This window comes from Artemia sp. Qi Xiang Cuo, chromosome 13, assembly GCF_049724085.1.
Source record: "Artemia sp. Qi Xiang Cuo chromosome 13, ASM4972408v1, whole genome shotgun sequence".
NCBI lineage: Eukaryota > Metazoa > Arthropoda > Branchiopoda > Anostraca > Artemiidae > Artemia > Artemia sp. Qi Xiang Cuo.
The window spans coordinates 59122189-59136556 of NC_142806.1; the positions used below are offsets into that span (position 1 = coordinate 59122189).

The 14368-nt window shown below is 38.1% G+C and overlaps 1 protein-coding gene across 1 annotated transcript in view; it reads right to left on the reverse strand.

The window, feature by feature from the left end:
* Window positions 1-14368, reverse strand: part of Larp4B (La-related protein 4B) — a 90763-nt gene that overhangs the window by 7555 nt on the left and 68840 nt on the right. The window contains exons 10-11 of the mRNA XM_089099613.1: window positions 13475-13690; window positions 8709-8975 (exon numbers count right to left, since the gene is read on the reverse strand). Of these exons, the coding sequence (XP_088955739.1) occupies window positions 8709-8975; window positions 13475-13690 (483 nt within the window). The remainder of the gene's footprint in view (window positions 1-8708; window positions 8976-13474; window positions 13691-14368) is intronic.

Genomic DNA, 14368 nt, shown 5'->3' on the forward strand with positions numbered 1-14368 from the left:
CTATAGATGAAGCCCTGATGTGTCTCCTTTTTTGATGTTTGGAGCCCAGGAGTGATCATATCAGACTACTGTTTTAAACGGAATTGTTGTCATAGCTAGTAATTGGTCATATGAATTGTTGTTATAGCTAAACTAGTGTCATAGGTGGAATCCAAGATGTTAAATTTTTAATTTTAATTCTACCACCAGATCAGAAACAATTACATTCGCTCATTTTGACTGCATTATTAGCATTAAGAAAATTGCTTTGTTCACACGTAATTCCCTGAAAAAAATCCTATAAGTTTAGTACTTTTATTTTCTTTTAATATATATATATATATATATATATATATATATATATATATATATATACACATATATATATATATATAAATATATATATAAAAAAATCCCAAGTAACATTGAAAAGGGATACTTGAGAGTGCAGGGATAAGAAGTACATGTGAAGGATTTACGCCAGGGACATATGCAAGAATTTTGAAGGAGGAGGGATAAATTAAAGAAAAAACACACACAAGAAAAAGTTGGCTTATAGGAAAATATTAATAATTGCGGCACATCGTAAGAATTTTAAATTTCAGAGAAGAGGAAGCGAGAGTCCTAATTTTCACAAATGTTGTAGTTGCGTATATAACCTTATGCCTCCACTGTTTACTTCGTGTGTCCAGTATGCACGACGCGGGCTGCTACGCAGTCCCTTGGTGTATTTGCTTCTTATGTCAAATTCTTGAGTCATCATTTGAAGCTGGTTCAGGAACGGTAACTATTATTTCGACTAATCTTAATGCTAAGAGTTCATTGGAAAATTTATGGGAGTTTTAAAAACGGCCTGAAACCCCATAAAAATGGCGGCAGATCGAAAAGGAAAATGCACTATTGGAACTTCCATAGCCGAAAATTCCATATATAAGGATTATATGTGTGCTCTATTTTTCTTGTTCTATATTTCGCCGCTAGTGGGGCACTGAAACATCATAGAGATGATTAAGTGAAGTACGAAAGCTGACGTCAGAATTAGACAACCAGCTAATAAGAGAAAACATTTTTCTACCCAACTTTGAAACTAGCCACACTTACAAAATAAAATAATAGCACCAAATAATTATAGATCAATCATTTACAAGAAAGTTATAATTAAATTTTAACCAATTTCAATTGTGCTTTCTGAATACCTTGGCACACCGCTTGGAACCGGATCAAAATTGAAAATAGAGTGTATTTTTACCAGCTCAGAAAATAGAGTATATTGTAATATTTCTGACTTATTAGCTCAACAGTGACATCTGCTCCTTTATTAACATGGTAGTAAAAAAATCTCTGATTTGCCGCTTAAAAGCTGATATCTCTTCACAAGCTAAACTTAAACAAAGCTCATCTTTTTGGTGAGAGATGACTCAGTAATTTCTTAAGAGATCAAAGGAATTGGATACTGTTTTTTTTTTTTAAATAGAGATAGACTTATCTCCAACAAAAAAGTGGAACTCCCATCCCGGTTGGCCAAGCGTTGTCATGAAGAAAAATCAAACCTTTAGTCAAGAGTCCTGAACGTGTTGTAATAATGGCAGGACTCAAGTTGTGCTTACAGTATTCTAGAATTGACAGAACTTCCAAATTACACCTACTGACCTAACCTCGTCCATTAGACTTTCATTTGTTAAAACACCTTAAAGGGACTAAGTGGTTTCGAGATCAACCCAAAGAATTTGATGTGACATACATGCACAAATTAGAACAACAACGGGATAGGTGTATAAATATTGCCAGGGGCTGTTTTTTAAAGGAACTGAAGTTTTAAAATGGTTAAATAAATCGTTTCTCAGCAACAATGATTTGACTCGTTACATATTGATTAGCCATCGAAAAAAAAGAAAAAAAGAGCCTATCCATTAATCAACAACAAAAAAATGCACATGAAATAGGTATGAGAGCTTTACCGCACTTATGTTTTTGGTGAGAGATGACTTACTCTTAATCTTTGTTAATTGAATTTTTGTGTGTGTTATAAAATTGTATTTTTCAATTTTGCATTGTAAAAAGTTTTCTTTATAAAATATTTTAATCTATTGAATCGAAAGTTTTTAATATGTAAATTCTATGTAAGTATATAAGTTTGGCCACATTAGGGTTTTCTAAGGCCACACTTGGTAAGGCTCTTTGATCAACAGGAGTCAGTAGAAACCTACAGGGTAAGGCTACAGGGTAAGTCAGTGTACCTACAGGGTAAGGCTCTTTTATCAACAGGAATCAAACTCATGTAAAGACAATTTCAAACCTATTATTTCAAACATTTCAAACATTTTATATTTCAAACATTACATTACAATTTCAAACATTTCACCATAAACAAAAAATCGCGAAGAAAGGAAACGAGGACAATTAACAGCCAGTGAAAAAATTGAAAAATTATGCAAATATTTCGGTCAAGACCTCCGCTTGACCGTCCTCAGTGCATAATAAAACTGATAAAAATGTAAAAACCAAACCTTAAAATAAAAACACCAAACTAAAATTGGACGACCCTTTCCTAGTAACGGTGAAAGGGTAACTGAATAAAAAACACAAGTCTAAATGGCATTTCAGAATTTCATTTTGCGTAAAGCACTTTTAAAGGCTGATCGCTTTCCAGTTTGATTGTTATCGGAGACTCTATTCGATTGCACAATATAACTTTGTGGATGTATATAAAAACGATCAGAATTAATAATTTTGTCATAAATGGGACTTGGAAAAATTTCTCCAGTGTCTCTATTGAGAGCTACCTTTCGGTGAATGTGCTTTTTTATTTCAACTGCCTCCCTGAAAACTTGCGTGAGACCTTTAACGTGGACAACGATGGAGGCATCGTCAAACAAAATGAAATGGTGTGGACTTTCGTACACATGTTGCGCCAAGGCGGAATCAAAAACCCTCAGGCCTTTGGCGTAACCTCATTGCCTTGTCGATTGAGGACTTGTGCTCAGATAACCTCTCCCCCAATTGCTGTTGGGTTCTAACAACATAAAAACAGACACAAGAAAAATGAATTATATAAACACCAATACCCAGAATGGGGCTGGTTTTATCTTTACCGTTGTTAAAAAAGTTCTGTGTAATATTTGAATTTTTAAAGGCGACGCTAAGTTTATGCTTTTTAAGGATTCTTTTCAATTTGTCACTCAATTTTGGAATGTAGGGTAGAACAGTGAAAAGTTTCTTATCATCCACCAATGGGACGGTATCTGTTGGGGCTTGTGGACCTGATACACTCCCCTCTGCCTTTTTTCGTCTTCTGTCTATAATGGTCTCAAGTGATTTTATAGGGTAGCCATTGCAAAATAAAATGTCCTTAATATAGTTCAATTCTGAGTCTATGTGAGGCTCTGAGCATATTCTTATTACTCAGTCAACCAAAGAAATAACAACTCCTCTTTTTATGCAGGGAGAGTGGCTGGAGGAAAAATGCAAATACCTATCGTTATGCGTAGGCTTTCTATAAATAGAAAATTCAAGGCCAGGAGACTTATTGAAAATTAAAACATCTAGGAAAGGAAGTTTGTGGTTATGTTCTAGTTCTATAGTTAACTGAAGGTTAGAGTCCAAAGTGTTTAGATGAGTTAAGAAGGAGTTAAGTGACTCTCCTCCATGCTCCCACAGAGAAATAACATCATCGACAAACCTACCCCAGAAACGGTGTTTCATCGGAAAACTTTCCAGAGCAGAGATTTCTATGAATTCCATATAAAAAGTTGCCAAAAATGGTGAAAGACTTGTACCCATGGGTAAACCCCTAATTTGGGTGAAAAATTGATTATTATATCGGAAATATGAGGAGGAACTAGTGCAAAGACGGACGAGACGCATAATAGTTTCTATATCCAGTGTTTTGTAGTCTATTTGATCAATATTATCTTCTAATTTCCTTTGAAGAGCTAGTTCACATTTTTTAATATCGCAAGAAGTATACATAGAAATGGCATCAAAACTGGCCAAAATTGTATCTTTTTTTATTTCAATGTCTTTTAATTTTTCAACAAGGTGACCTGAGTTTCTTATGTATGAAGTTTGTGTTTGCATAAGGGGGCGAAAAAGGGTTGACAACCATTTCCCCAATCTGGCAGTCGGAGAGCTATAACCTCCTGGGACCTGGTGTCCACGTCTGTGGACACCCCCATAAAATATTTTTTGTGCAAAGGCCTCGCCACCTAGCAAAGATTTCGTTGTTTCAACATGCTTTTTGGACCTGGAAAGTCATCTACTATTTTTTTCAGAAGTTTCTGCGACTTTTAGTGTTTTTTTTACAAACTGGAAAAGGCTAAAATAAGGAGATGAAAACAAGCAAAGGTAAGAAAAAAGAAAAAAAAGAAAGTGGTGAGAACGAGTTCTGAGAAAAATCAGGTGTACTCTCTTGATTATAGACAGTGCTTAGATAGTTTTAAAAGCAGTTTGTTCGATAAGTGCCATCTTTTGGAACTTGGAAAACCTCCATGTCCACGTCTGTGGACAGGCGGTTCCAATCGAGTAAAAAGCTAGGGTTGATTTTTTGTAGTTCAAATCTTGATTCTAATGGGGATAGCAGAAGCCAATGATTGTTTGATTTACTAAATTGGTGACAACCTAGCCGCCACTCACCCATAAGAAATCGCCACCCCTGTAAAGTGTCCCCACCCACCCCCATTCTGTCTCCCAAACCCATTTATTCCTTACTTTATAAAAAACTTTTATTCCCTTTTTTGCAAATAAAATCAACCAAAATCACAACCCGTAAGTCTGCTAAAAATTAAACAATTTGGTATATATTATTTTTTCATTGTTGAATATTTGGTTATTTTATTTGTTACCCTTTTTATCTTTTTATATTATGACCTATAAAATATTTTATAATTATGGCCTATATTTATGACTTTTCTATTTTGTATTTTCTGACTGTTACCTGTCGTGTTTTTGTTACAGTGGTAACTATGTGTTGTTATTTTATTATTTTGTTATTATATTTTTTTTTTTACTAAGAAATGCAAATTTGGTCCACTAGGGTTTTTGATAGTTCTTTTGCCAATCACAATCTATCTATCTATCTATCTATCTATCTAGCTATTATTTTCAAGCTTACTAAACCTATTCCTTTATTGTAGTTTCCCTTGATGACGCCCTTGGAATGCTCGATGAGAGTGACCTGGACATCTCTGATTTAGATGATGATGAGGAATGGATAAAAAACCACTCCTTGTCGTCTTCAGACTCTGACGGTGAACCAGCTGTTGCAGCCATTCTGTCATCGAGCAGTTATGCTGTTCCTCCAAATGTTGAAAGTGAAGAATCTGATGACAACGCACCCTTAGGAACCCGTGCCAAACGCTTGAAGGCTGACAAAGTATCAGCAACCTTGTCCTGGAGGAAGTCTAGGCGGTTCGATAATCATCGTGGCCCGGACGTGGGCCCCGCTCATTTCCAGGACCACGCCGATTGGAGTACAGAACCATTCTTTTTGCAATATTACCCGGAGAGCTTCTTCGAACGTATAGCTTTTTGTATGAACTACAACTATCAGTTGGCCCACCACAAAAGCTTGAATGTAACTCCAGACGAGCTGAAAATTTTTGTTGGTATGTCATCCTGATGGGGAACCTCAAGTTTCCTTGGATCCGCATGTACTGGTCTGGGAAGTTTAGGGTGGAAGCCATATCACAAAAGATGACTCGAGACAGATTCTTCACAATCCGGTCGAACCTGAAGTTCGTTGTTGATTCAGAAATCTCAGACGAAAAAAAAAACCAAAAATAGGCTTTGGAAGGTGCAGCCGATCCTTGACAACTTCAGGAATATCTGTCTCCAGTTGCCACGGGACAAGAACTGTTCAATTGACGAACAGATGATACCCTTCCAGGGTATGTCGACTCTCAAGCAATATGTCCCTAACAAGCCCAATCCGGTTGGATTAAAGAATTTTGTCCTTGCCAGCTCCTCAGGGCTGATACTTGACTTCCAAATCTGCCAGGGAGCCACCACCCTGGGAGAACAGCTAGTAGCACATGGCTTGTCAGCTGGGATCGCACTACGCTTGTCTGAGACCCTACCAGAAGGTACATACCTCTATTTTGACCGATTTTTCTCGTCTGTTAAGCTCCTCGACATGCTGGCTGAAAGAAAAATAAATGCGACCGGAACTGTCATGAAGAACCGTTTGGGTGCCAACGGCCCAACGCTTTTTACCAAAACAGAAATGAAAAGAAAGGGCAGAGGAACCTCTGTCATGTCTGTGCGCTCAGATAGAAAAGTAGCCGTGACCCAGTGGTATGATAACAAAGTGGTTCTTCTGTCTTCAAACTGCAAAGGTATAGAAGAGGAGACAGAGGTCAAACGGTATGACAAGCGCCAGGGGTCTTACGTGCAGGTCAAATGTCCACAAGTAGTCTCCGACTACAACACCTACATGGGTGGGGTCGACCTTGTGGACCGCATGGTAAGCTATTACCGATTTGAGACGCGTACTAAAAAATGGACTGTGCGTCTGTTTCATCATTTTGTGGATGCTGCACTAGCCAATGCATTTCATGAGCTGAAGGGCCGTGGGCCAGAAGTTTCTGGTGACCTCAAACAGCTCATTGATCTTCATTTCAACGTGGCCGAGTTTTTGCTCAATTCTGGAAGCTCGGAGTCACGAGGTCAAGAAAATAGCAACGAAGAGCCATTGGGTGAAACTCAACACCGTGTTTTGAGTGTGAAAAAGAAGCCACTCCCTCCACTATATGTCAGAGCTGCACTGCATCTACCAGAATTTTGTGACTTGGCGAATGCAGCCCAGTGCAGAAGGCCTGGGTGCTGCAAAAGATCAAGATGGATGTGCTCGCAGTGTAAAATCATTCTCTGCTTGACACGAGACAGCAACTGCTTCAAGAAATTTCATGAAGAGTAATTTTTTGTTTTAACCGTTTTGATATATATCTTTTAATATACAAAACATACTTTTCCTATAATTTGATCGCGAGTGAGACCCAAGGGTCAATCATGTGGACCTCCGCCAGCCGGAGGGTGGGGGGTTCAACTTTTTTTTTTAGTTGATAAAGGTTCAAAATGATTTTTTTAATTCAACTACATAGAAATTAATATAATCAGAAAACTATTTCTATGGTCAGGTCTCAGGAGGATATGAAGCCACAATTGGGCGTAGAGGGACTCCATCTTTGTGGATTTTTGGGAGCCCGTAAAATTTAGGAGCTGAACAACCTTTAGGGTAAAATAATTTATACATTTGTGGAGTAATAAGTCTTTCAGTTTGCAAAATTCCTAGCTCCTTTCGTACTAAACGGGTGAACTTATCGGTGGGGTCTGAATCTATGGGCTTGTAAGTATGGGTGTCGGATAAAGGTTTAAGGTTTGGTTTTTACATTTTTATCAGTTTTATTCTGCACTGAGGACGGTCAAGCGGAGGTCTTGACCGAAATATTTGCATAATTTTTCAATTTTTTCACTGGCTGTTAATTGTCCTCGTTTCCTTTCTTCGCGATTTTTTGTTTATCATGATTAGCCAGTGTGGTCTCAGAAATTATTTAACATTTCCCTCTAACTCGCTAACACTATGTGTTAGGATAGGCCCTGAAAACTCGCTTAAAATAATTCCTTTGCATTCTCTCCAGCTACTCACTTTCTCTAAAACCTCACTGCTCACACCCGTAATGCATAACCGGGAGGAGTTTAGTCTTAAATAAATATTTATGTATTGCTAAGTCCCTAATCTTTCCAACTTCATTTTTTAAAATTAAATTCATACACATATTTCCCTTTTGTACTCTATACTGGACATCCTGTGCATACTTACCATTCAAATTACCATTACCATTACCATACTACGTTGTTGCTCACTTCCACTACGTCTTGTCAATAGGAGCTGTATTTGCTATTATAGGGGGGTTCGTTTCTCAGCAACAATGATTTGACTCGTTACATATTAGTGGCGTTTTTTTGCGTGGTTGGTTCCGTGGTTTAATCATGTTTTGCCAATTTTACGTTTTCGACAAAACACGTAACAGCATGTTTTAACAAAACTTCGTTTTTTTGCGAAAAACGAAACATCATGTTGCCTGTTCGACTGTCTGTTTCCTCAAACTTGGAACTTGCTCTTTGTGCGTGTTGCGTGTTCGATTGGTCCCTATCCAGATAGAAAAAGTTATCTGTAGATGACAAAAGAAAGGATAAGATGGAAGGGAAGAAAATGGACATAGATCCTGCTGAATATGCGTTTTTGAATAGAGGCCAAGGTGAAACATATGTGTACAACAAAACAGGCAAGTAAAAAGCTCAGAATTTTTGCACATGTTTCCACAGTTTTGAATATTTTGCCACTTTTACTAAAATGCGTTTTTATACGTTCAACCAGGAACATGGACAGGGAACACGAAAGCGACAAAAACTGCGTTTTTGGGCTAGAACATGAAACTTGGAACATGAACCATGAAACACGGAACTTCGAAAAAAAACGCAGCTATTGATTAGCCATCGAAAAAAAAAAGAAAAAAAAGAGCCTATCCATTAATCAACAACAAGAAAATGAACATGAAATAGGTATGAGAGCTTTACCGCACTTATGTTTTTGGTGAGAGATGACTTACTCTTAATCTTTGTTAATTGAATTGGGTCCCAGGGAAGTTTCTTTCTATCTCCATGTTGTAATGCTCTAACAGTGACTAAACAGTAACTACTAATGTAACTAAAAACAACTGAATATTTCTTACCTTTTGGGTGAGAGATGACTTAGTGTTAGTTTTAGGAGCTAAGACTGCGTCAGTTGAGTCCCAGGTGGGGGTCTTCCTATCTCCAGGTCGTGATGCTCGTTTCACAACATCTGAGAGGCGATTCCCGTTGTCTTCATTAGTTTGTGCCTTTGAGCCAGTATCAGTTGCAACTATTTGAGATGTGCCATTGGGTAAAGTCGTTGGGGTTTCTGAGCCGGGTAGCGGGGGAAAAGCCCCGTCCGCTTGCAGATCAAACTGGGGTATTGCCTAAAAAATGTTATTCACGGTTTTTAAAGGTAACTTGAAAGTAAGCCTAGAAAACTTGGCAGTTTTGAAATATTTCTTCAGAGTTCTTGAAAATAACTTGCGTTCAACAACCGCAAGAACAAATGTGTTCGTCAGCGATTTTGGATCACAGATACTTTCCGCGAGAAGACGAATTTTTATTATTTGGTAAAGTCGTTGGGGTTTCTGAGCCGGGTTTTTGAAATTTTGAAAAATGTCTTCAGAGTTCTTGAAAATAACTTGCGTTCAACAACCGCAAGAACAGATTTATTCGTCAGCAATTTTGGATGTAAGCTTCTTTCCTCGAGAACACGAATTTTCATTATTTGGTAATATCGTCGGGATTTCTTGGTCGTTTCCATAAGCAATGTTGATCAACAAAACCTTTATTAGTCACTAGAACATAATTGTTGATCAACAGGGTCCCACCAGATCACTTAATAATAATTTTGCTGATAAATTAGAGTCAAGCTTGCGTCCTTAACCCCTTCCGTCACGAATTATTTTCCTAGGTGAAAAAAATTATTCCCTGATTTAAACCTACTATTTAGAGCATAAGTAAGCCATTACCGAAGTGATTTGCTCAAATTCATTTATTAGGATGACGAAAATAGATGTCCAGTTAATTGGACAACGTGACCACTTTACTTTACATGAAAATCCTTGAAACAATTTCTTTCGCCCCGAAAGCAGAGCTCGACATTGCATTTTTGACATCTAGTTGTGGTTTTTAGCTTGCAGCCGTCCATCTTGCATCTCTGGGCGTGCTTGTCCCCTGTATTTACAGGCCAGTGATGATATCCATCATATCGCACATCAGACACAGGCTTGCAGCTGATCTTCCGCTTCCTCCCTACCGTTGTTTGCTCTTCTGTTTCCACGTTTGATTCCCTTGGTCGACCAACTGATCGAAGTGTTGACGTGTGTGCTTGTATTAGGGCACAGGCGACCTCCTTCCGGAAAGCAACAAGATCCAGCTTGTCTCTTCTACCCAGAGATAAGGATTGGCAGTCTCTGATGTATTCCATCCATGAATTTGTGACTGCTAGATCAATCATGTGAAAAATCAATCGCAGTGGCCACTTTCGAGATCGGATGAAGGTACGATACAAACTCATCAGGTGGTCGACTTTATCCACCCCACCCATACTGGTATTATATCTTCTAATAACTTCTGGTTGTGGAACTTGTATGTATCTACTTTCGGCTTTCGACCACCGTCGTGCATGTCCTATTTCACCGATCCCAACCAAGTTTGAGGCCATAGAAACGATGTTGTTGTCAAGCCATCGGACTATAACCAGCTCGTCTGCACCTAGTACAATTTCTTCCATTGCTCCTCGACCTTCTTTTTTCATCTCTTTTTCTGGCTTGACGGGGCACCGAGCCATTCGATTGGCGCGAACAGTACCAGTTCCATACCATCCTTCCTGTCTCAGAGCTTGGAGCAAGGGGATTGACGTAAAGAAATTGTCGGTGTAGAGCTAGGTCCCTTTTGGAATCTTTCTTCCTGTCATAAGCTTCATGACAATGCCACCCCCAACCCCCAATGCCTTGTATTCTTCAGGAATGATTGTCGTCTTTCCCTGATACACGTCAAAGTTTAGGACCAAGCCATCAGAATTGCAGAGTAAATACAGCTTGATCCCCCATGGACAGGGCTTTCCTCTAATGTACTGTTTAATCTCAAGCTGACCTGTAAATGGGCACATTTGCTCATCTATAGAAATATTTTCATGGGAAAGCAGCTGCTGGCATCGTGCTAGCACCCTATCTATAACTGGCTGAACTTTCCAGAGACGGTTGTTCGGATCTTTGGCAGTTTCGTTGTCAACCAAGTGAAAGCAGGCTCTCAGCCTCATAAAACGGTTTAGACCCATGGCATCCGCAATGAGGGAAACCCTAGTTGCCTGGCTCCAATACCATCGGTACCTTGGAAATTTCATGCAGCCCATCACCAAGTGAATGCCAACGAACTTGCGCATTTCTGTAGGATTGGTTACAATGGGATTATTTACATTCTGCTGAATACTGTATCTATTTGTTTCGATGGCAGCCAAATCGAAGAAATCGCTATCAATATACTTACAGAAGTATTGAAAGGGTGTTGATAGTTGTTCGTTGGCAGCTGTTGCAGTATCAGACCAAGCTGGAATGATCGGGATAAACCGTTTTCTTTTCCATATCACTCGCTGTTGAGTAACGGTCTTAGGCCCAGCCTGGGATATGAGTGGCATATCATCGGGGTCGCTTGAATCAGAAGACACTTCATAAGGATCGAGTGTCTTTAGTGGTGTTAGTTTTGTTCCATTTGTTTCTGATAAGTATTCTTCATCGTCATCTTCAGATACTTCCATATCTGACAAGTCACTGCCAATTGCATCGAAGAAATCAAGTAGTTTATCTGGCTGGCTGCGCATGGTATTTCGTCTTGATGAACCTACAAAAAGGAGAGTTTGGATGCGGCGCTGAGAGAGAGAGAGAGATATATTTATTTCAAAAAAGTCGCTATCACAAGCCCACAAAGGGCCGAATTCGGAGTTTGGAGTCAACAACAAATAAATGGTTACACTGAAAATGCAAAGAACAACAACGAAATAGAGAAAACCATAATGACAATCATTTAAAAGTCAATAGTTAAAACTTTAAAAAGTCAATTAAAAAATTAAAAAAAAGCAAAAATTTGTCAAACTAAACTTAGAGCCAGACATAAAGGCATTAAAAACTGGTCAAACTAAACTTAGCACAAAACATAAATGCATTTAAATTAAAAGGGATACTAAGAAAGTGTCAGCAATTAAACTACAGTAAATCAATAAAAGAGTTAAAGACAATAAAAGCTGGTCAAGAAAGGGGGGGGGGGGCGCGCCCCCTAGCCCCAGAAACTTGGCCGGACAAAACGCTAAAAAAAAAAAACAGACGGCCAAAAAGAAAAAAATTTGGCATTTTATTAAATTTCTATGTAATGTATGGGATAAAATTTATTTCGTATCTGGAAGTAACGCAGCGAATGGGGGACAAAGCAGGGATGGGCTCAGAAACAGCTCGAGGCGGCCGGTTTCTGGATGGGGAGTGACGTTTGGGGAAAATACGTGCCGTCCGAGGGTTTGTTATGGCATTATTGCCATAACAAACGTGCTCTTCCGTGCGCTGGAAGAGCACGTGTCACGTTGTCCACTTAACTGGACAAGGGGAATAAATGACAAGCAGCAATGACATCTGTTCAATTTTCCGATAAAAATATTCGTTTTTCAAGATAGTAGATGGCATCCAAACTACCATAAAACCAAGCCATGCGTCATTTATTTCTCTAAACCTAGTCGCGCAGTCCAGATAATTGGACAGAACTTCAGCATAGCCTCAAGCACATACTTCAAGTGATTTCGGCCATAAAAAAATACCTGTCTATTTCTAATGATCCATATTTTGACACAATAATTTTTTTTCGATCATTTTATGTCTTTTTGAAGCAGAGAAAAAAATTATTTTACCTGGTTTTTCCCAATCCATTGTTTCCAATAAAGTCGATGTTCACGTGCTGTCAGGGTGAGAATTAGCGATAAACTGAGGCGATTACACCCCTGAGGCTGTAGCCAGCGAACAGGAGAATATATTAGTGCGATCATATTTACGAAATTCCTAATAGTTAGGAAAAGAAGAGCATTTTTAATTTTGTCCAACTAACTGGTCACGGTGACGGAAGGGGTTAAGAAGGTCGGGAAAATCAATGTGGCGTGAACATTTAATTAATGGGACATCAATCCCTCCAAACTTTTCAACCATTTCACCCCCCCACATCCCACAGACTTTCCTTTCACAAAAAAAAAAAAAAAAAAAAAAAAAAAAAAAAAAAAAAAAAAACTAGTTATTGGTTTTCAAAAATAGTTTTTTGGTGAAGCAGAAACAAGTTTACCCAGACGAGACTGACTGTAGTGAGAGGAAGAAAAATATTTAACCCAAGGCAAAGGACCTGGGTGGATTTTCTGAGGAAAATTTTTTTTTTTTTTTGCGGAGATTAATCTACATCTAACTAGCAATACTCTTAAGAGTCACACAGAGAGTAAAAGGTACAACAAAAAATTCTAGTAATTTGGCTAGGATTAAGAAAAGTGTAAAGGAATACTAAATTCAAATTGAGTTCTAGAAATATTGGGTATCTTAGAGCTTTATTAATTCGTTTGTTTGGTGTGGTTAAGATTAGCTTTCGCTTTTAGACTGCGCTAATCTACCTCATTTTTGAAGTTATGTTAATTAAGTGTCTACAATACCGTGGACAAGCTCTGCTACTTTGGTAGTTGATTCATTATGGTGTATGATTTATATAAATAGTGTCGCAATAACAACAACAAAACTTCTCCTGAATATCAGTTCCAAACCTTAATTTCACAAATTACTTGATTTCAACATTTTATTTAATTAATTCAAATATCAATTTTTACTAATAATCAATTAAAAAAGGTATTTATAGCTATTTAAACTACCTGTTTGGAAGCAATATCAGCTGAGGTCACTGACTTCTCATTGGGTCGGGTTTTTCCACCATCAGAGCTAATTCTTGCACTCGATTTATCACTCGACTGAGATGGGCTTGATTGGACATAGTTGTTTCCACCAGTACGCCCACGGAAATCTCCTTCCTCCCTCCGCCGTCCACGAGGAGGTCGTCGACCTCTTTCCTGGTTGCGATAATACTGAGACTAAAAATGAGGTCGAATTGAAAAAAAAAACGAGACAAATAGAATTTTCTATATATAAAATGTATTAAATAAAACTAAATGCAAACAAATATTAGAATTCAAACTATACTTTTTTAGGCCGCAATGTCTACTCGTAGGCATAAACAAAAATCAAATGTAAATACACAAACAATAGTGGGTCATATGCAAAAAAAAAAGAAAAAAAAGAAAAAAAAGTGACGTCATTATCTAGGATTACTGTCAGAATTTCGGACAGGAAGCCCCTGAAGCAATAGAACCATGGCCCATATGTAGCTCTTGAAAACGAATATTATAACAAGAAGCACCTTTGCTGTAACGCTCTCTACAGTGCATTATACTTTTTAGATTAATCGATCAATCTTAGTCACCAATAGAAACGCCACACCATAGAATACGGGCAACTTGGAAAGAGTGGGAAACTGGCGCTAGATTAGAAAAAATATCACCTACACCATCTAGCTTTTGGTATTTCTTGGCATTTTTAAAAAAAATTATGTTTTAATTTTCATTTTTGTTCAGAAACTGAGATCAAACACATATTACTACACAAAATATCCGAGTTGCACTGATTCTGCCTCATTATTATAATGCAAAAATGTCGTCCACACTAGCGTCAGTTTCCATTCTTGTAAGTTACCCATACTTTTTGTGCTACAC